Source organism: Rhododendron vialii, chromosome 1a (genome assembly GCF_030253575.1).
Source record: "Rhododendron vialii isolate Sample 1 chromosome 1a, ASM3025357v1".
NCBI classification, from domain to species: Eukaryota; Viridiplantae; Streptophyta; class Magnoliopsida; order Ericales; family Ericaceae; genus Rhododendron; species Rhododendron vialii.
In genome coordinates, this window is record NC_080557.1 from 23,522,357 (window position 1) to 23,545,747 (window position 23,391).

Here is a 23,391-nt window from a genome sequence, read left to right on the forward strand (position 1 = left end):
CCCAACTAAACGGAAATCAGCTGGTTATGTACAAACTACTAAGATTTCAAGAACTGAACCTTTTGCGTTTCTTGCACATAAAGCAGTGCCAATACTTCCACGGCAGCCACAATTCACTCGGCAATTTGCCTCGGATTTACAAGTTGAATAGGCATCTCAATGGTCTATGGAAATCAGGTCAAATTGATGAAGCCCGCCGAGTGTTCGACGGAATGTCTGAACGAGACAAGTTTACTTGGAACACAATGGTTGCTGCTTACGCGCATTCAGGGAGACTTGCCGAAGCTAAACAACTCTTTGATGAGGCTCCAAAGAAGTGTTCGATCACTTGGTCGTCGCTGATTTCTGGGTTCTGTCGATACGGGTGCGAATCGGAAGGTTTCCATTTGTTTGGCAAATGCAGTATGAGGGACACGAGCTGAGCCAGTTTGCGTTGGGCAGTGTTCTAGGGTGTGTTCTTCGAAGGCATTGCTATCAAGGGGGGAACAGCTTCATGCTCTTGTTATAAAGACACGTTTTGACTCGAATGCATTTGTTAATACCGGTCTTGTGGATATGTACGCTGAGTGTGATAGTATTGTTGAAGCCGAAATGATTTTTGACCAGATGCCCGAAAGGAAAAGCCATGTTTTGTGGACTGCTATGATTACAGGGTACTCGCACAACAATGATGGGATTAGAGCAATCAGGTGTTTCCGGGATATGCGTGCTGAAGGGGTGGAACCCAACCAGTATACTTTTCCTAGTCTGCTAACAGCTTGTGCTGCGGTTTCAGCACGTGGGTTCGGTGGGCAGGTGCATGGTTGCATAGTTCGGCTTGGGTTTGAGGCTAATGTGTACGTTGGAAGCACTTTGGTTGATATGTATGCAAAATGTGGAGGCTTGTATAGTGCTAGGAGAGCGTTAGAGAGTGTGCAAGGTAACGATGTGGTTTCTTGGAACTCCATGGTGGTTGGGTGCGTGAGGCAGGGGATTGAAGAGGAAGCATTGTTATTGTTCAAGAAAATGCACGCAAAAGATATGCATATCGATGATTTCGCGTACCCTTCTGTTCTGAATTCTTGTGCTTCCATGAAGGATATGGAAAGTGCAAAATCAGTCCATTGTTTGATTGTCAAAACTGGGTAGGAGGCTTACAAGCTCGTAAGCAATGCTCTTGTTGACGTGTATGCAAAAGGAGGAGAATTAGGTTCAGCTTTTCAAGTTTTCAACTGTATGATATACAGAGATGTAGTGTCATGGACATCTTTGGTCACTGGCTATGCATATAACGGGTTCTACGAAGAAGCTCTCAAGTTGTTTTGTCAATTGAGAAGTGCAGGTGTTGATCCTGACCAAATTGTCATTGCCAGTGTCTTGAGTGCCTGCGCAGAATTGACAGTTCTGGAATTTGGGCAACAAGTTCACACGAATTTTGTGAAATTCGGCTTCGGTTCAACCTTATCAGTGGATAATTCCCTTGTTACCATGTATGCAAAATGTGAGTGCATAAAAGATGCTAAAAAACTTTTTAACTTGATAAAAATCCGGGATGTCATCACATGGACTGCTCTCATCATTGGGTACGCTAAGAATGGTAAGGGAAAGTACTCTCTCACATTATATGATGATATGATAGCCAGTGGGATAAAACCCGACTTTATTACGTTTATTGGGTTACTTTTTGCGTGTAGCCATTCAGGCTTTGTAGAACAGGGGCGGCAATACTTTCAATCCATGGAAAAAGTCTATGGGATAAAGGCGGGTCCTGATCATTATGCGTGTATGATCGATCTTCTAGGGCGCTCAGGGAAAATGAATGAAGCCAAGGAGTTACTCAATCAAATGAGTGTGGAACCTGATTCTACTGTGTGGAAAGCATTGCTTAGTGCATGTAGAGTACATAAAGATATAGAACTAGGTGAGAGGGCAGCGAATGCCCTCTTTGAACTTGAACCCCAGAATGCCATGCCTTATGTTATGCTATCAAACATCTATTCTGCAGCTGGTTTTTGGGAAAATACTGCCAAAATAAGAAGACTCATGAAACTTAGAGGGATCAGCAAGGAGCCTGGGTGTAGTTGGATGGAGATGAATTGCAAGGTGCATAAATTTATGTCTGAAGATAGAAGCCATCCGAAAACAGACCAGATTTATTCCAAGATTGATGAGATTATGAAGTTGATTAAGGAGGCTGGATATGTTATGTACCTGATATGAATTTTGCACTGCATGATGTGGATGAAGAGGGTAAGGAACTTGGTCTTGCTTATCACAGCGAGAAGTTGGCTGTTGCTTTTGGGCTTCTCTTTGTGCCACAGGGGGTGCCTATTCAGATATTTAAGAACCTTCGAGTCTGTGGTGATTGTCATGCTGCAATGAAGTTTATTTCAAGAGTTTTTCACCGGCATATTATTTTAAGGGATTCGAATTGTTTTCACCATTTCAGAGAAGGAACGTGTTCTTGTGGGGATTACTGGTAGATTAAAGTTTTTCTTCTGACTCGTTTAATCTTTGGCTTGTGTATTTGAGATGGGATTCAAATGGTTTGTTGCTGGATTAACTTCATCATTTGCTTATAGTTCTATGTAATGTTTGCTTCCCCCTCGATGTACCCCTTCGAGTTTAATAAAAGTTCCTTTTGCCAAGCAAAAAAAAAAAACTTCTCCTTCAACTATGAATACAGGTTTGAACTTTCCAGCCCTTTTTTTCTTCCCTTTAATGTGTTTAGGTCGTTTCCTATGATGAAACAACCAACAACCAAATCATTGTCACATCGCCAACAACCATCAAGTCTCGGGTCAATGGGATGTTGTTAGGGGTTGGCTATCACCAGAATTTCTGTTTTTATAGTGCCCCAGTGATGTATATTCTTGGCTACACCACTGCAAGAAATGCCACAATCTTAATTTCATAAAAGATACGGATACGCTACCTAGAGTATCCAAAAAGTATCCAATACATCAAACATAAAGAATAAATTTTTACATTTCTAGGATATACATCCGCGAGGATGGGAGGAGTATTGCTATTAGATACGAATACGAATCTTATATACAAAGTATCCTTGCTTCAAGGAGTACCAAAATATGGTGTAAACCTTTTTCCTTATTGACTCGATGTATGATGCAGATTAAAAATAGAACTTGCTAAAACCGGAGCTGGTATACGTTAATCCGAGTAGCTAAGTGGACAGATGATACATGCAACTCCAGCTGAAGGTAGCTTCATCGTCTTCTTATCTTTTATGCTCAAATAAAGCTTGAAGTTTGAGTATTGGAACCAAACCACTAGAGGGGTGGTGAAAGCAGTCTATTATCGATGTTCCGGATTAGCTATTGGTCTTGGGTATTTACATCTCCTACAAATCCTGTGCACGACTTACTTGTACAATTTAATATAGATACACAAGAATATCAGCCCCATACTTATTCACGAACTCAAGATTTTCAGTTTTGAATACACTGGAGTTCGCTTCTTTCCCCCTAGGGATTTGAATTGAATAGGATTGTCGAAGTATTCTTAACGATGGTGATCTGTTGATATTAGTAAGCTGTATAGTGCGGACTTGTTTGCATTATTGAACACCTACAAGTTAATTTAAGATTATGATCATAGTATTTGCCTTGCAAGATTCTTCTAATTAGTTGAACACTCTGGATCATGCTTTGCAGGGTCTTACCAGAGTTTATGTAATGATTGTTCTATACTTCAATATGAAGTCTTGTTCTATACAGCAGTAGGAATTAATTAGTGCACATTCTACAGGAACTCCTTTTTGGTTCGACTTGGTTCGGAAGGAAACTGGAAGGTAAAGGGAGTGCAAGAAGATAATGAAGTGAATGAACTAAATCTAGTTCTTCGGCTTCCCTTTATTTCCTTTCCAATTGTAAGTCCTTCCACAAAATCCATGAACTGCTGGACATCAGAAATTTACCCATCCACCATATGCAGTAGCACATTTTGAGTAAGCAGTCTTTGAGTACACATTTTTTCTGGTAAATTAGTAGAAAGATGCTTCAGTTCTAAGTAGACCCTTTTTTTGTCCTCCATTGTTTGTCTGTCCCATTTTCTATTGCTACACAGGGAATTAGATGTTTATCGTAGTTTGATAATGTTGGAGCTTGAAATGTAGTTAGGAGGTATATGAACTAGATAAAATACTCATTTGGTCTGATATGGAATCTTATCGAAAAATCAAAAATGATTTTTCGTACTTACTTTTTCCCGCATAGAATCGTTCTTTATATGTAAAGCCCTAGCAAAATCACCCCATCATATTGGTAAGTTTTGTAATGGGGTCAATTATTCATATTGTTTGGGGAAAATAACAGCATGTTCATCAACCTTTCGGCTTATGAACCAGCATCTTTTCATTCAAGGGATCTTGGTGTTAAAGTTGATCGTGCACTTTTTGAATCAATGTCAAGTTGCAGTGTTAATTTTTGTGAAATTCAATATAGTTTATTGATTGTTGTTGGCCCTAGAAATTGCTTCAATGTTTTTGAAAGCCACACTGGTGTCTTTTTTTCTTTTTTTCTTTTTTTCTTTTTTTGGTAAATTAACCTTTTATTAAGCAACCAAACCAAAGACAAGAGGAGAACCTCACCAATTACATCACGCTTACCCTCCCCCAGTTAACTAGGAAGAGGAGCACAACAAAACAACAGAAAACTTAGGAAGACCTAAGAATCCTGGAATTAAGATTCCAAGTTCTAACTAAAAGTCTATTAGCATCATTAAGTTTCATGTTCCGCCAAGAACAAAGGCAAGCCCTGACTTCGTCGATAATCCTAGCACCTAACATAGAGGCACCCATACGCAGTCCTTGAAACTATCTTTTGTTTATTTTCCTCCAAATCCCGTAAATAGCCGCAGCCATTGAAAGTTTGTAACTCTGTGGGAGCAAGAGTCAGTAGATTTGTGCAAACAAGCCCAAGCTATCTCACTAGACAAACAACCACAAGGACGAACCACGTGGTCTTATTTTCCAAGTTCGTAGATGTGAATCCCTTCTGCATGAATACCGAGTCTTTTGGTTGTCCTCGTACGTCTTGTAGATGACCTTCCTTCTTCCTCCCTTACTTTTGATCCATGTAAAGACATGGGGGAAATTTCCTACAAATGGCTTCACAGAATCAAAGTGATCGTATATTCCTATTTTCCTGATTGATTGATTGATAAAATTAAACCATATGAGGTGAAGTTGGGTAGTCCAAACCCGCGCAGGAACTAATATTTCATGAACAAAAACGAGTGTGTCTAGAGAGAAATAGAAGAGGTAGATTAGGCATATCGATCTAGGGCTCAGCTGATACCAGATTTCTGATCTTATTGCTGAACTCAGTCATTTATTACAGTGAAAAAAAATGTTATTCAGTAGTTTTTTTATTGACCATCTTAATTTCCTCTACTGCTATTGCCATCTTTCTTGTGGTATTTGTTGTCAGATGATTGTCAAATATGTTTTGCGGAAGTTATAGTCAAATTGCCTCACATTCAACTGCCAACTTCACCCCATATGGTCAACTGCCTCCTCCTTACTGAAATATGGTGTCCGATTGGGTGTTTTCCCAGTACAAAGTAGGCGGTTCCGATTATCAAAGTGAACCCATCATGAGTTAAAAAAATGCAAACTGCATGCTGCCAAGTCCATTGGAAATTAGTTCTCATTTCCTTCGTGCTCAACTGTTTCTGACAACTCCGGCCACCCTTGGCTACCATCTCAACACCCCATTATTGTTTCACTTGACGATATAGCCCATTCATTCTATAGGTCTAGATGGTGTTTTTTTTTTTTTTTTATCTATTTAAAAATGAGGTTGATTGGTCATTGGTGATGCCTAGGGGGTTATCCATTAGGATTTTGGTCCTTTGACTCTCTTTTTATTTTTCCTAAAGAAGAGGATTCTCCCTGATTCAATCAAGAATTCTTTTCTTTATCATTCTGTTCCATTCTCTTCTCCTTTTTTTCTATAACCTACTCCACCCTTCCTTGTATCATTATCAGATGAAAGTAGAAAAAACTTTGCTGTTAAATAAGTTTGTTATTGTGTCATCATAACTGTCCCACAAAGAAGTGCATCAAAATATATCTTAGTAGAAAGGAGGCGGATAAACTATTTAAATGAAAGAAAGATGTAGTTCAAGTGAATGGGCTTTCCAATAAAAAAAAATAATAGAGCGAACAAGCGTTTTGGCCTTTTGCGAGGTTTTGATGAATCTTTTTCTTTTCTTTTCTTTTTTTTGGATCAGCAGGTTTTGATGAATCTGCTAACTCTGTTTTAGGATCTAAAAGAACTCCACGTAAACCTTATGAGTCATCATCCATTTGAGATGATGTTTCTTCTTTTTCATACATGTATATTGAAAATGACATAACAAGTCTTCATCTTGAAGGTATGTTTCCTTAATTTGGTTTCTCTCTTCAACGCCTAATTGAGGATCTTCCTATAAGCGTCTCCAATAATCAAATATTTTTCAAGTATAAGTTTGAGTATGAATGATCACTACAACTTCAATGTCGTGAAATAATTTAGGAACTTGACGGTCTCCTGGAAAATATTCATGCCATTAGTGTCTCTGATGTGAACAGCAGAATCTAACCTAACTCGTAAACTCGATCTCTGGAGTAGTCATTGTTTCTAACTTTAGATCTACATTAAGAATACTTCCAAAATTGCTTGTAGTACTTTGGATCCTATCGATACTAGTTTTGCTTTGCTTTGTTTTGCTTCTAAATAAATACTGTAGTAATAGTTTTGCAACGAAAGAGTCCAAAAATGACTTGCGGAACAGGAAAATGCAATCTGACTCATGCTGCAGTCCAACTTTGCCATTGTAAATCTCTAACTTCAAATCACAGTATAGAAAATCAGACGTAGCGTAAAGTTACAGCTGGGACTGCGAATACTCATTCTACCACAATCTCAAAATAAACCCATCCAGCCACAGTAACAAGTGAAATAACATTAGAGATTGTGTTCTGAAATTGCAATACTTTCTTTACACCACAGTAAAGCAAAAAGAAAATTGGAAACAGGCCCAAAATCAAATGGAAATTTAAATTACTATGAAATACCCCAAAAAAGAATACCTGAGCGTACGTTGAAGGGCATCAATACCCATATAATACAACTCTTTTTCTTTTCTTTTTTTGTTAGTATCCATTGCGTGCATGGAATGTGCACAACCCTGGATGTAACTACGACGACAAAGAAAATAAGCAAAAGTAAGAAAAGAACAACTCATCTACAATAGTAGATTTTGTTTTTTTAACAGCAATATTGGAAACCTTGTAGCCACGCTGCTCCACTCGACACGCCTCACAATTCCGTAACATATTTCTCCATCAAAGACTACCTTAGAGCATATCCCACAACCCTCTAAACTGTGTTAGGCACCTAATTTCATAATAACTTAGCTTGGAAGTCCAAAGAATTTAGCCTCATGAACTACCTGACATAGGGCATGCCTTGGGCCGACAACTTATCACAAAAATCCCATGCACAACTACTACAAGTTCTCTTTACACGAACGGGACGTTCGCATGTTTATTTGTTCATATGCTCAGGAATAAGTTGTCGACGCAATTCCAGAGATGCAGCAGCCAGCTCTGTGAGAGATTTGGCATCAGTCAACTTGAAAATTATCCAACCTAAAAGATAAATAAGAAAAGCAATTATACTACTCACCTTTAGGAGTGAAATTGAACAAAGGAGGCAGGGGTTGACCGTTTGGCAAGCTTGCATTTGGTTGCCTTAAATCATCGAAGAAAGGGTGTGCACACGCCTCCAACTGCAAGTCGCAGATTTCAATTAGAACACTAATTCTGGATATCCTTTCCTATTTCTTCAACAGCTTCAACAACGAAAATGATTGAGGTACCGACCGTGTGTAGGGATTTCGTACCGACCGGCCGCACCGGGCTGTCTCCGGCCACCGGACGGCCGATCCGAGCCATCCAAAAATTCTATAAAAAAAAACCGAGGGGGCCCACGCAAGAATTAACGGCATCCGAGGTGTGTAGGGTGCTTGATCCGAGCACCCCTTTTCGTGTATATATGTATATACTTGTATATACACGAAAAAGGAGTATTCGGATCAAGCGCTCTACACACCTCGGATGCCGTTGATTCTCACGTTGACCCCTTTGGTTTTTTTTTTAGAATTTTTGGACGGCTCGGATCGGCCGTCCGGTGGCTGGAGACGGCCCGGCGCGGCCGGTCGGTACGAAGTCCCTACACACCCCATCAGTACTTATAGCATTACCCCTTCAACAAATTCAATATATAATCTCACGACTAGTAAGTCACATGAGAGGATGGTAGCAGCTTGAGCTACTCGGTTAGTAATCAATGTGACAAGTGCAGTGTGGAAAGTACATTATCCATCGATGCCAAATTTTGATATCAGATCTGCGGACTAGAGGAAAATGTAATTACTCGTGTTATGTGTAACCTAAAATACCAAACGATTACAATACAATGGAAAATTAGATGATAAGGCCTCCAGCGACCAAGGCTAAATAGACAATGACCAGAAAGTTGCAGACTTCAAGCTATAAGCGTGCGCGCTCACATGCGCACAGAAGAAAAAAAATAACTACCCTCCACTAAACTAACTACAGTTGTAGAAACTTATTAGATCTTGTATTGGACAAGCAAAGCTCATTTCTTACAGCAGTGCAACGCAGATTTGGTGAATACTGGAGCAGCCTCGACACAAGATCCACTGCTTCAGATGGTATTCGCTTGTGAAATATCTAGAAAACAGAAAATCATTAGCTTTGAATGGAAGTCGTGCCCCCACTAGCAATGAAGATGGGTCACATCCTCCATATGGTGTTTCGAATGAACCTTATGCCATGGGTGAGCTTTGATCTGAGGAAACTTGAATTCCGTGTAATTTGGATTCATGCACTTAATTTCCTCTCTGGTTGGCGTGCCCAGTATCTAAAACAGAACAACCCAACATACAAAAAAGCTAAGAGAATGCACCAAACAGAAAATAGGACATAAAGGTTGAAGTAGTAAATCACTTCTACCTTAATGATTTCCACCAGCTGATCAACCCCACTTTCCCCTGGAAACAGAGGCTGCACATCATGCCAGAGCAGTATGCATCAGAATAATGAAGTCACTAGCAAAGGTAACAATTTCAAAATGCTTCTGAAGATAAAATGGCAAAAAGCCATAAATGCAACCAAACCTGAGAAAAAAAGACTTAAAAGAATAAGATGCAAACAAGAACACGTGAAGGAACATGGTAGGTAGGTTATCTATGCACACTACGCAGATAGGGGCACATGTAGAGAGTCAGAGAGTGTATGAATATACAATAGAAGGAAGTATGCGACAACATCTCTTGGTCAGCAATAGTAATTTATGGTGCTGTAGAATACAACTTCTTACGCCAATTTCTTGGGAGGTATAACTGGAAAATGTTTCACTACTTCAAACTTAATAAAATTTTGATTCTCCACATCAGTTAGGTTCATTAGATTCACTCTAAAAGACTAAATATTCACTGACCTGGCCTAGAAGTAGCTCAGCCAAAACACAACCAACAGACCACATATCAATTGCAGTAGTGTACTCCGTAGCCCCAAATATCAGTTCTGGAGCCCTATAATACCGTGAGCAAATGTATGATATGTTTGGTTCACCAGGCACCTACAACAGAGAGAATAATTTCAGGACATTGCCATGCATAAAAGCAAAAAGTTCCTACAGATATATACATACCAACGCCTTTGCACTGCCGAAATCGCATATTTTTAGCTGATGAGTGTGGGGGTTAACCTACAACAAGCGTCAAAATCTTAGCATGAAACACATGACTCTTTTGTCAGTAGGGCTCACTAAGTATTCCAAGGTACCATTGTAACGGTTTGATGCAATACAACTTCCACCTGGTAATGAGTTGATGCAATACAACTTTCACAAATCAACTAAGTGACAAAATGGCACAATTTTTTTTTCCAACAAATGCGATGGGGTTTACAAACCAATAACTAGCAGAATCTTCATCGCCTGACCAAAAATACATAGAGAGACACAAACTGATGCTCAAATAGATGAAAGCAATTACAGTGAAGAAAGCAAACCATGAAGTCATGAACTCAAATACATGCACTCCAACAAACCATGAAGTCATTAGTGTGGGGATTAACCTATAACAAGCGTCAAAATCTTAGCATGAAACATTTGATTCTCTTTTGCCAGTAGGGCTCAGTAAGTATTCCAAGGTATCATTGTAACGGTTTGATGCAATACAACTTCCACATGGTAATGAGTTGATGCAATACAACTTCCACAAATCAACTAATTTCCAACAAATGTGAACCAATAGAGAGAGACACGAACTGATGCTCAAAATAATCAAAGTAATTACAGTGAAGAAAGCAAACCATGAAGTCAAGAACTCAAATACATGCACTCCAACAAATTCCACTTTCTATTGATTTTCTCCAAAAAAGACGAATTCATTCATCAGCAGAAATAGCTCTGAGAAGTGAGAACTTGGAAGCTAAAAACAAATTTCAGCCACATATCAGCTATCTACTCATTGTCAATTAGTACACTGTACAACAATACGTAGTAATCCTTCCAAAAGAGTTGTATCTTGTAGGGACGCAGGGGCTCTGCTGCCCAGGGGTGGGCAGCAGCCCCTGCCCACACTCACACACACTCACACACGGCACCGTTTCGTTAAAGAAAAAAAAAAAACTCTTCCGCTTGCAATCATAAGGAGTAGAAACGTGATTATGAAAGCCTTAGAGTTAAAATTTAATTATGTCTCTTTAGAATAATATGATCAGAATAATAAGATCTTCACGTCAATTCAAACGGATTGAAAATTGGAGCACTTAATTTTTTAATCATATTTTTTAATATATAAACGGTCTAAAAAATTAAGTGTGCCACTTTTTAATTCGTTTGAACAAGTACGAATATCTTATTATTCTAATCATATTATTTTAAAGAGATATAATTAATTTTTGTCTATAGAACTCTCATAATCACGTTTCTGATCTACAGGATCCTAAATAAAGAGCAGATACATAATTATGAGAGTTCTAGAGACAAAAATTAATTATATCTCTTTAAAATAATATGATTAGAATAATAAGATATTCGTACTTGTTCAAACGAATTAAAAAGTGGCACACTTAATTTTTTAGACCGTTTATATATTAAAAAATATGATTAAAAAATTAAGTGCTCCAATTTTCAATCCGTTTGAATTGACGTGAAGATCTTATTATTCTGATCATATTATTCTAAAGAGACATAATTAAATTTTAACTCTAAGGCTTTCATAATCACGTTTCTGCTCCTTAGGATTGCAAGCGGAAGAGTTTTTTTTTTTTTCTTTGACGAAACGGTGCCGTGTGTGAGTGTGTGTGAGTGTGGGCAGGGGCTGCTGCCCACCCCTGGGCAGCAGAGCCCCCGCATCCATCTTGTAGCCATATAGCAAAGGTAGGGCATTTTAAATACACGTAAGAATCAAAGAGAAACTTTTTCTGGATTTGACATCCAACAGAGTAGCTATTTGGCCCTACGATATCACCAAGCCTCAACAGTGGTCATGCAATGAACGGCGAAGATGGCCAGAGAGGTTACATCTCAATACACCAAAGAAACCAGTAACAGAATTGAGAGAGAGTAATCCTTGTATGGAAAAACTGCAACACAAAAAGGCAAAAAATCTCACCAATAGATTTTGTGGTTTAATATCACGATGGCATACACCAACAACACTGTGCATGTAATTAAGAGCGCGGCAAATCTGCACATAGAAAATTACTTAAGTTGTAAACTAATGAAATCTAGAACAGAGCATAACTATAAATATGCAAACAAAATCCAGTTGTATATGGCTGAAACAAAAATATTGGGAATGAAACTATGGAAGCATGGATCACAGTTTGAAATTTTACCTGGTATGTATACAGTTGTATGTAGATTAAGGGTACATGCTGGTTCATCCTGACATAGTGCCTAGAGACTCGGTAGACAGTTTCAGATACATACTCTAAAACAAGATTAAGGTACACTTCATCTTTTTCACTAGTTGAATAAAAACAGCGCCTTAATTGAACAACATTGGGATGGGTTAGTAAACGCATAATCTGGAGTTCTCTATTCTTGTATCTTTTGTCCTGCAACACCTTCTTTATTGCAACAGCTTCACCAGTTTCCAGGCATTTGGCCTAGTATATATATTCATAATCAGTGCAACAGAAAAACAAAATAGCAAAATAAAATAAAAACAGTTCTTAACTAAGACTTTGATTCTAAGCTAGCTGATTATTAATACCTGAAAGACGACACCAAATGAACCAGTGCCGACCACACGCTCCGCCATGTATGAGATTGTCTGAAACCAAACAGAAAGACATTCAGTACATAAATGACTGTGTCTATGAACATAGCTTATCAGAGACATAAGTTAAGGCCACCCATTTTCCTTTTCTCTAAAAAACATAAGTAAACTCCCCCTCCATGTCCTGGATTTTGGAAGTAAGACTAATACTTCCCTCTAGAAACATGAGACACCATGCACTACACTCAGTAATACGTGTAGACAATGGCATCAAAGATATGAGAAGAAAGGTTCTTGATTGAGGTAGGAAGCATACAAAGAGAAGGTGTCCTATAATTAATCGTTAAGGCCAACTGAAACTGCCAGCAAAGCTAGTTGGTAAAGCTTCTTGGGATTTCTACAAGACGTGAGGGTCTGAATCCCATGTTCATTAGGGTTGGTTGTGAACACCATTGAACTAATACTGATACTGATTAGATCAATCTTTGCTTTTGTGAAATAACAATACATGTCCACATAGAGTTCAAGTTAGCTGCACCGGATTACAACTGTCCTTGGCTTCTCCCCTCCATCAACAAATCTCAACACAAAAGGCTTATGGAAAACATAAACCGAAAGGCAACAAACAGGGAGGCTCAGGAAAGGAAATTTTTGCCTGTTTTGGTTGCCCATTTAGACCACCTATCGTAGTGGCAATTATTTGACCTGTCTCTGTTCCATGTCCATTAACAACAGTGGCTTCAATATCCTGTGTTAAGGAAGCAGTCAGTCGTATAATACCTGCTGTGCAAAGTTTCCTTGACCTCAAAGCAAGGGCAACCAAAATGATAGAATGGAAAAGCGACAACAAATTAACAATGAGATTTTACCTTATCGTCCTGATTATCAGCTTTATCATCTAAGATTTTCATTTGATGCATCTCTCGGGGAAGCTCATCATAACCAGATTTTGCAGCAGTTCCCATAGATGTGGATGCCACAGATCGCTCTACACCAGAAGCACATCTCTCAAAGGATTGTGATTCACCAGTTACCTTCCGATCTACTTCTTTGTCAACCTTCATCCTCTTTATGCTGGAATCGCCACCCTACAGAAATAAAAAAAAACAAAAAAAAATTATGAAACATGTAGAAAAATGTGGAGAATGAATCGATAAAGTGCGTCCCAAGGACACACAGAGGTTATTTAACTTTTCATGTCTACAATATGTAGTATCCAAGTAATTAAGTATGTCGTTTATCAAACTCGAAATACTCTCTCTCTCTCTCTCTCTCTCTCTCTCTCTCTCTCTCTCTCTCTCTCTCACACACACACACACACACACACAGAGACACGCATCATCATCATCTCACATTCTTACTCTTCTCCTTTTTTTTCTTAGTCCCTTAATTCTTCCAATTCAAATGTTTCCCATCCCCATGCTCAACCCTTTATGTCAACTAAATTAACAGTTTACCATATGCAACAAAAAGGAATATTCAAGAAATAAGGGTATTTAACCATGAGCAAGTGTCAACGGACTTGACATTGAATAACTGACATTTACACACATTACTGCACCGAAAAGGTACCCCAACTGCCCAATCCTTCTCAAGTACAGCATTTCAAACCTGTAATAACCTCAAGGCATAACTTAAATGAAGCTAAGGCAGCATGCCATATAGGGAAAGCAGCATACACAAATACCAATAACAATACTTAAGAGATTCGATATCGCAATGCGCTGGTATCTAGACACAAGAACATGCACAACCAAGCCAATTCGATAAAAACTAAAAAGCCCTTTATACAAGAACATGCACAACCAAGCCAGTGAGCATGGTTAGCTACCATCACAAACTAAAAAGCCCCTTAAACAAGAATATGCACAACCAAACACTTCCATCCCCAGCCGATCATGATCAATAAAAAAAAAAAAAACACTTTGATGCCTAAATACACCTAACCAAGCCAATTCAATAAGATCGGAGCCAAAAACTCGAAATAACTCGTGCTTAACGCCGAAAAATATGCGCCTTCTTCCTCTTGTACAAGACTTTCTTAGTCTCTCTTTGGCTTCAGTTAAAGATCTCCTTCAACCTCCATCGCCCGCTTAACGAAGTTGTACATGATAAATTATTATGAAACGATTTCGACATTCATAGATTCCTTGGCAATCGACTTACTGCATTTGAATGCTTTCAAAGGACGATATAGACCTATTAAAATTCTTACTTATTTAATGTTTCTTTTACAGAACTGAGTTGAACGACAGTAAAAAAGGAGAATTACGGAGAAAAGAAAAAAGAAAAAATCAAATTAACAGCAGGAAAAGGAGAAACCCAATAATTAAACAGCACAATCTTCTGAATCTAGAAATCAAAAACTGCCCCATTTCAAAAAGAATATAAATCAGTTAGAGAGAGAGAGAGAGAGAGAGTTTTACGGGATCAGAAACGGAGGAGCGGCCGGAAGCAATGCTCTTGAGGCGACGCATGACATTCATTCTGCTTGCACAAACAAAGCCCTAATCTCTCTCTCTCTCTCTCTCTCTCTCTCTAACAAAATGAAGCGTTTTCGAGAAGAGAGAGAGAAAGCTATGGCTCCAATCTCTCTCTCTCTCTCTCTCGTTCCTGTGTTCAAAAGAGGAATTTGCGAAAAAGACAACAATCCACCACGCCCCCACCAGCTCCCCTTATTTTTCTCTCTCTAAAATGTCGTTTTGTGCTTTTCCAGTTTGCCTATTCAATGGTCAAAGAGTCATTATCAGAGACAGAGAGAGAGAGAGAGCGCCCAATCATTCCAACTTCATTCATACTTCAGTCAAACTTCAGTTATGAGCCGTCGATCGGTCATCCAAGTGATCTGACGGTCGGTGTTTACGGCTTTATTCAGGTGTTAAGGGAAGATTAGAGTTTTTAAAATGATCAAGGGGAATTTAGATATACTCTAGTCTAGGAGTAATTATGGGGAATAATATATCCACGGGATTTGGTGGTAGTAGTAGTAGTAGTACTAATTTGACTGTTGCGAAAATTCTCTGTCGACTTTCAAATTTGTATCCCAAAAAAATGGTTAAAGTTTTTCTCTTTTTTTTTTTAGTTTAGGAGCCAGAAAAAATGATCGCAAGTCGGATTCAAACCAGTCTAAAAAAACATGATTTGGTTTCAATTCACTTTGCAGTTTCGGTTTCAAAACTATCCGAATCATTTTTACCTATCTCTAAATGATACTACAATTATACTTTCTTTTTTTTTAAACTCATACTAGTAATCTCGTTGAATGAATTTACATCATCAAGAGGGACTTCGGGTTGGTGTGGTGCCGTGCTGTGCATCTCCGAGCCGTAGGATCGTGCATCCGACGACTCAGATCTTATCTCAACAACCAACAATCGAAAGAGCCATTCATTACGAAGATGAGATCCAAACCGTCGGATGAACGATCTGACGGCTCAAAGGTGCGCAGCATAGTGCTGCACACACCACTGTATAGCACCATCCCCAATTGTCTCAAGGGATAGTAACATATATATACACATGAGCTCAATAAAAGTAACAATAGTGGTTCTGGTTTTGGGCTGGTTAGTTATTTTATGTCCTACATAGTTGGGAGTAGAGGACGTATTGTTCCTGATTGTCATCCATTAGGATTGATGTCTATAAATATGAAAGGTCTCTTGTGAATAAAGGAATAACTAAATATTTATAGAAGTCTTCTATTGTGAAGTACAGAAGTTCGGTTCTCCTAAATTAAAGCCAACCAGTAAGAGGTCTTCCCTCTCAAAATGGGACAAGGGGATTTCGTAGTGCGCCAATGCACTGCGGTGTCGTAAGGTGTCTTATTGTGTTGTAGATATCAATGTTCGATTAATTTGATTTTTGATTTGCACGTGGTGTTCAACAACCTCTTTAAACTAAACAGTTCAGATCACAACAACGAAATCTTGATTAGACACACCAAGGCGCCCTATACTCCCGTAGTGTATTGTTGCACTACATGGTCCCTTGGTTCCATTCTAGGAGTTTTACAAATTGATTTGCTTCTCAAAATTTTAAATTTGTGGCTGATAAAAAAAAATTTATAACTGTGAAATTTAGTTTGGTCTTGGTTTATCTTGAAAAAATCAAACCATGCTCGTCCATACTCACCTGTGAAAGCCAACTCTGGGGAGGATAATGTTGCCGGCACACGCTCTCACATGATACGTACTACTTCATAGTACGTGGGGTCACATGCCATGGATTTGCTATGCACCTGCATGGTATTTTTCATGAAATAGTAATCTAGCTACACACCCGTTTGCTCACACCCAAAGTTGCAAGTGTGTTAAAATATGTGCACAAATTAACTTATAAAATGGATGTAATACTACTAACATTATTAAAGTTTCAATATAGTGTAAATCATTTTTCTCAAAGTAAACGACAAGAATTAAGGTCCAAGGTATAGCTTGAGTTGAATTTTATTGTTAGCAAATAATTTTCGATGTCAGTGAAAATTTTGTACTCCAGTAGATAACCATCACGACAAGTTGATGTATACATCAATTTAAGCTGTTGTCAAGGATATACATCAATTTAAGTTGTTGTCATGGACCAAAAACCGCTATGCGTAGGTAAAGAATTGAATTGTGTAGGAACGAGACAAAAAGATGGAGTAGAAGAACAGCAAAAGTGAAAAAAAGAAAATTGAACTCTTTAATCTAATTTTAACTGTTCAACAAATTTCTCCACAAATGCTTGACCCAAATCAGAAATTATTCGTAATTTGGAATTGAATTTAACTGATGTAAAAGCACAGTTGTTGCACTTAATTAGCTCACCAGACATTTGAATCCGCCAACATGGAAGACTCTAGCTTCAAAACAAACCAAAAGGGCAAACAAACCTTCTCCCAACAACCAAAAGGCTACGTAAGGACTTGCCCAAGTCAACATTTTGCATTCATTCAACTCAAAGAACCAAAAAACAAAAACATCTCATGAACAAATGCATCACATTGCAAAAGACGAATCATTTTTCTGAAAATTTGAATATCCTCTTTCCGCGGCAAACCTTGAGTTTCCTCAGGTGTATTACAATTAGATTTCGAAATGAACAACTGGGCTGCACCTTTTGCTGATCAATATGAATTATGAACAAATTAACAACAGCAACTTCTTAATATTGCTCATGGTTGTGCCAACAGAGAGCCTATTTCTTTCCATATGCTTTTTCCCAGAAACAAATTGATGTCAACGATACTACTATAATCGAGAAAATAGTGTTTTTGTTTACCCTAGTCCAAAATTTCATGTTTCCTTGATGACCTAACTTTATAGTCATGCTTGATAAGGCTAGCTCTCAGGCTCGCTCTCAACAGCATGGACTTGACATCCCGATCAAATTCACAGCCAGTCTGTAGGACCCGCTGAAAAGTTGCATTTCTCTGATCAGCATGTCACGCATAGAGAATTTTGTTATGGGAGTCGATACGAGCCTGTAGGAGCACGATATGATGATAAAAAAGAGGATTAGAGCACCTTAGATTGATTGCACAATCTGCCTGGACTCTACAACTGAGGATCTAATATGTTGTTCCACAGTTCCACTAAGAAGAAATTAAATAGGCATCCTAACTTATTTAGGTGTTCATCCATGTGGGTTTGAATACTCAGGTATCCATCCTCAAAATGCATTCTTACCCTATTATACAACTAATTATATATCAATTTATCAATATGTATATAAACATAGATCTAGGACGTTTCCCATTCCCAGAATTTTAGGGATCAGGCACAGTCCAATTTCAAACCCACCCCCCTCTGTGGATCCCGAACCCACTCTCCCTCCCCTCAAGCATCGCCGCCCCGCCGACATCAGCATCCGCCCCTCACTTGCTAACATGGCAAATCCTTTTTCACCTCAGCGATTTAACGGCTGAAGGCCACAAATGCTTCACTAGCGCTGGTGTGCCTAGATGTTGTCGAGGAGGACGTGGCCAGATCAAGATCCGTTTACTGCGATCAGTGCCGAGTTGTCGGTGAGTTTGTCTACCGAGTCGTCACTGGCTCTTCTCCTTACGTCAATACTTTATGGGTCAAGCACTGTGGAGTTAGCCATACAGTTCTTCTCCACCGATCCGTTTGTTTTTCCCATCAACGGGCCCGTCGTCGTCGAGAAATCTCGTATAAGCCTCAAATACGTATGGCTCTGTTTCGAAGTTCAAACACACATGTATGTGGTATAATTGTGATACAGGAAGGAGATCTACATCCTCATGAATAATTTTGCTAATAATAATATAATTATCTATTTTGATTTTTGCTACCCATATGTTATGATTTTCTTATACTATGGGCTCAGTTCTATATATGTAGATCGTTTTGACCTTCTTTATGATGATTTTGGTTTTTAGTTTGACGATATTCGTTTAAATTCATGCATCTATTCTGTCCAAACATGATTAAACGGTAATTTGCAGAAATCTGTCATGATTTTCATGATTTGTTTGTAGCTGAAATTTAAAGTAAGTGTCTGGTTGATTTCATGGAAGTTTTGTAACAATGTCATGATTTCCATGATGTATTTGTAGGATAAATTGTCATGAGTTTTTCGTCCTCCGTCCAACATGATTAAATGGTAATTTGTAGAAATGTGTCATGATTTTCATGATGATGTGTTTCCGGCTAAAATTAATTTGATATGTTGTGTATGATGATTTCATAGTAGTTTTGCAAAAAAATGTCATGATTTTCATAATGTATTTGTAGGATAAATTTTTGTCATGAATTTCATAAAAATTAGAAAAGAGAGAATTAAAAAGATTAGGCGAGAAAAGGTTTGAAAGATTGGAGAGAGAATTGGATTAATTAGAAAAGATAAATGAGAGAGAGATTTGGAAGATTAGGAGAGAGAAAAGGTAGTTTCGGATTCATTTGAATTTGAGGATGGAAAGATAAGTTTTTAAACTTACTAGGATGACGACTTAAGTATCTATATAGGGCAGGGCCCATATTTAAGTTCCCCTTCCTCTAAGGCTGTGTGTGAATGGTGAGTTGTTGCAGCATTTATCAAGGAAAAGGTAACGATAAGGGGATAATGAAATGAATAAGTTCCATTTATTTCGTTGGTTTTCCTTTCCCTTGATAAATCCCTCCACAAATGCATTGACACCCAGAAAAATCTACAATCCTTCCTCAGTAATTGTTATCCTCTCTTTCATATCAAGTTAGACAATGGAGTGCTTTATGGCTAGCCATAGGTTACCGCACGAAGTTTCTATTTTTCTTCTCTGATTGTGAGGTGAAAATCAAAATACATGCTATACTAATCCGCAGCTATACCTTGTGGCATATTTGACAAAGGGTTTAGCTATTCCTACCTCTCTCATGAAAGGACCCACTAATAGCAGATCGATTTGGCACCGTGAGAGAAAATAGCAGAAATAGCATTTTGGAGGCACCATTCATTGTTCCAATACAGTAATATCTATTAGCAATCCGATAGCACTGGTCATTCAGGTAATGAAGCATTGGAGGTGCTCTAAAACATAAGATAAAAAGGATTAATCAGTCGAAACTTGAAAGAGTACCTGTATTTGGTTGTCAGTAATTAGAGCTTCAAGCTCTTTCTCAAGACCTACAAAACTAGTTTTGAAAGCATTAGCCATCATCCCAAGATCAACGGAAACAAATGGGTGAGTATACTGGATAAGGGTTTTGTGACGGATCTCTTCATACAGTGTCTCGACGTGGTTGTGCAAATGGATATCAAGCAGCAGGTTTGCTTTCAAATTCCCAAGGCAATCCAAACATGAAGCATAGTGGCTGCCATGATAACAGAAAAGTGTTCACATCAGAATACGACGTAAAAAGATGGTAATTCGAAGAACGGGCAATTAGCAGCCAATAAAATGATGCAAGAATAAGATAAAATGCAAAGGTAAATCAGAATGCCACCAACCTAGCAACATGGACATGTTCAAAAGAACAAAGACATAGCAAGTTACCTTGAATAAAAATTGTGAATAAGCTCCCTAACTTCGGGGACTAACTCTAAGAAATTCCGAAAGTTGAGATTGTCTATGACTTTGTTCTGCAAAAAAAAATGAAACTAATCAGGAACATAACTCAAAACTATGATATTACGTAGGAACTATTCAATAGTAATAGACATGGTATGGTTGCCTTCAGCTCTATTCTGTCAAAACTTGCAACCGCACAAAGCCCACCATATGTTGAAATGTCTTGGAGTGCAATCACTTCTGAGTATCTGTTCCCCAATTCATGACCTGTCTCCAAGAACTGCAAATATGCCAAAGACATTAAATGTCACAAATTCAAACTGAAAAGACAAGCTCAATTAAAAGGCAACAGTAAATGATCAATCAATCAGTAGCGGCAGTGACCATGTTCCATGCTTTCAAACATATAACTAAGGAATGATTTACTACTACTTCTTACAATGAGGACTAAACGATAAGATAAGGACCATAGACTCAGATGACAGATTTTGTAAACCAAGAGCAGTTTGGGACTCAGGTAAATTTTAAACCAGCAAGTTATTGGAACTTCGGGCTACTTCAAACTGAAGTTGAGCCATGCTACACATGATAGGCAATCTAAGACATGCTTTATTTCGAGAGGCACGCGCCCAAGCCAAGCTCAAAATCATAGCTGAGTAATTGACAAGGATAAGCAACTTTGTATGGTTGTTTCTACTGAGAAGTGACTTCTCTTTATTGTTGGTCCTATAAAAGTGCCACTTTCAACTTCCATCTATGCGTCACTTTGGACTCTCTGAACTATATACATTTCCCCCCATCCTACTCCTCCGAGAGGTCTGGTGGTTCTAACAGAAAGGACATCCAAAAGCAACAATATATCAGTCTCTCAAGTCTTAACAGCATGCGCACATGACTATTCTTGAAATTCAAATCTGAAGCATGCCCACAGTTTCTATAGACGTGTTCAACTATTCCACTTTCTCATAACATGATCCAGTTTAACCTCCAGCGTCATTTAACTCCCTTGCAAGCTAGAAGTAACAAAACTTTTTTCTTGCCATTCTATGAATTTTGGTTGCCTAATTACGTGCTTGGAAGTGACTGTGGTACAGTAATAATTCTACTGCCGTTTCCACAAATAAAACATAGCAAAGGGCCGACATACTACAAAAGCAAAGGGCAGGTTAGGTGACAACAATTATTATTCAACCACAAACACTTCCACATACACCACACACACTCACATCTTTTGATGGGCCCACACACACTAGAGGTGTAGTGTGTGTGGGCCCCAATGTGAATGTGAGTGGGTTTGTGTAGATGTTTATGTAAGTGATTGTGGTTGTAGAATGATTATAGGTGACAAACCTTTCGAGTAGCAAGCTTGTACTTTTTAGCCTCCAACAAGGCCAACCCTGCAGTAGCATGCAGTTTTGCAATCGAAATAAGGCCCAAGGCATCTGGAGTTTGCTCTGCTTTTGCAACATAGCTTGAAACATTCGTGAATTGACCCATCTCAATGCTGAACAAAATAGCATTCAAACACATATAAAGTATGTGATTTGATGTGGTACAGTAGTCACAAGTACGAACATAATTCTTAAAAGCATCTCCCAATGCACCATGAGCATAGAAAAAATTGCCAAAATCGTTGTATCCCATTCTTATGCTTTCTTTTATCAAGTTTTTCTGCCAAAATGGGAGTAAAAGGTAAGATGGAAACAGAGAAATTTAATAACTTTAAAATAAGAAACAAAAAGGGTTGATCATGGTTTGATATGCATTAGAGTCAAGTTTTACATAATGTCACCTCTTAAAAGCATCTCCCAGTGCACCATGAGCATAGAAAAAATCGCCAAAAACGTTGTATCCCATTCTTATGCTTTCTTTTATCAAGTTTGTCTGCCAAAAGGGAGTAAAAGGTAAGATGGAAACAGAGAAAATTAATAACTTTAAAATAAGAAACAAAAAGGGTTGATCATGGTTTGATATGCATTAGAGTCAAGTTTTACATAATGTCACCATCCAAAAAAGTTAATATAGTAATCTCCCATTTACCAGGTCAACTGAGTTTGTGCACAATCTGCTCTGCGTCTAAACCACACTGTCAGTATCATCCCTCAGAACAAAGGAACATCCTCATTCAGACTGGAAGTATTCCCAGCACACATCATAACAAGAACATCAATACTCTCTCACCACTGAAAACAGAACCCCAATATGTCCCTTAAACCCAACAACTAGTATTTCTTTAGAAGTAAACATAACCCCTACCCACAGTTCATCACACATTCACACTGAACATCCGAAAATAATCAGAAGGCAAGTCTACTCAGAACCCCAATATGTCCCTTAAACCTTCACCTTGCACAAACATATAATTATTATAGAAGTGAAGAATTCCCAGGTTCACACTAAAGTTGCTCCAAGACAGAACATTGAAAATAGAACAACTCTCTCAAGGATATCAACACTGGCCACATATGGAACTGAAATGGACATGCCACACATCACTTCATAAACTGGAAGTCCAAAAGGAAACTTCATGAAAATTTCAAGTGCATTGGATTAAATCAACATCCATAACTAATGCAACCAACTATACCATGTATTAAACACCAGTCAAGAAACATTAAGAAGACACTCCACTGAAACCCAATAAACCATTTAATAGCCACCACGACACCACTACACCCCCTCAAAACTTGCATTATTTTGCTCTTATCCAAATACACTTATAGATAAATCTACGAAAAAGCATCGCAGACCTTCAAAAGTGAAATAGACCTTATAATCATTGAGCTCATACATGTAGTGGTCCTGTAACAATATCCACCACCACCATCACAACGGCTTCCAAACTATATCGCCATTATTCCTAACTAACACCAAATCGGTCATAACAGATTTCACCGAAAAACTTCACAACTTATCTCCGCACAAAACTTAACAACCAAGAAGCCATACTGATTCTGAACATTCTTAAAATCCACACACTAATAATAAGAAAGGGGGTGAGATAGGCAACAGGTACATAAATTCACAAGTCCACAAAACTCTCGTAACTAAGACTGTTCCTAAGATACACCTTGAATTAAAGCCGGGGTAGAACC

General features: G+C 38.4%; 1 protein-coding gene and 2 pseudogenes across 1 annotated transcript; 1 reads left to right on the forward strand and 2 right to left on the reverse strand.

The window, feature by feature from the left end:
• LOC131323265 (pentatricopeptide repeat-containing protein At2g03880, mitochondrial-like) lies at nucleotides 1–2,547 on the forward strand (annotated as a pseudogene).
• A 4,379-nt stretch (nucleotides 2,548–6,926) lies between these two features.
• On the reverse strand, nucleotides 6,927–15,039 carry LOC131323274 (shaggy-related protein kinase theta-like). The gene is made up of 13 exons (XM_058354982.1): nucleotides 14,736–15,039; nucleotides 13,179–13,397; nucleotides 12,965–13,057; nucleotides 12,304–12,363; nucleotides 11,924–12,196; nucleotides 11,698–11,772; nucleotides 9,726–9,782; nucleotides 9,513–9,653; nucleotides 9,026–9,076; nucleotides 8,838–8,933; nucleotides 8,660–8,743; nucleotides 7,674–7,776; nucleotides 6,927–7,594 (listed from the first exon to the last, which is right to left on the reverse strand). Exons 1-13 carry the CDS (start codon nucleotides 14,793–14,795, stop codon nucleotides 7,533–7,535), a joined length of 1,374 nt encoding a protein of 457 aa, XP_058210965.1. The 5' UTR covers nucleotides 14,796–15,039; the 3' UTR covers nucleotides 6,927–7,532.
• Nucleotides 15,040–17,093: 2,054 nt separating this feature from the next.
• Nucleotides 17,094–22,570, reverse strand: LOC131329714 (COP9 signalosome complex subunit 1-like; annotated as a pseudogene).
• Between the last annotated feature and the right edge of the window lie 821 nt (nucleotides 22,571–23,391).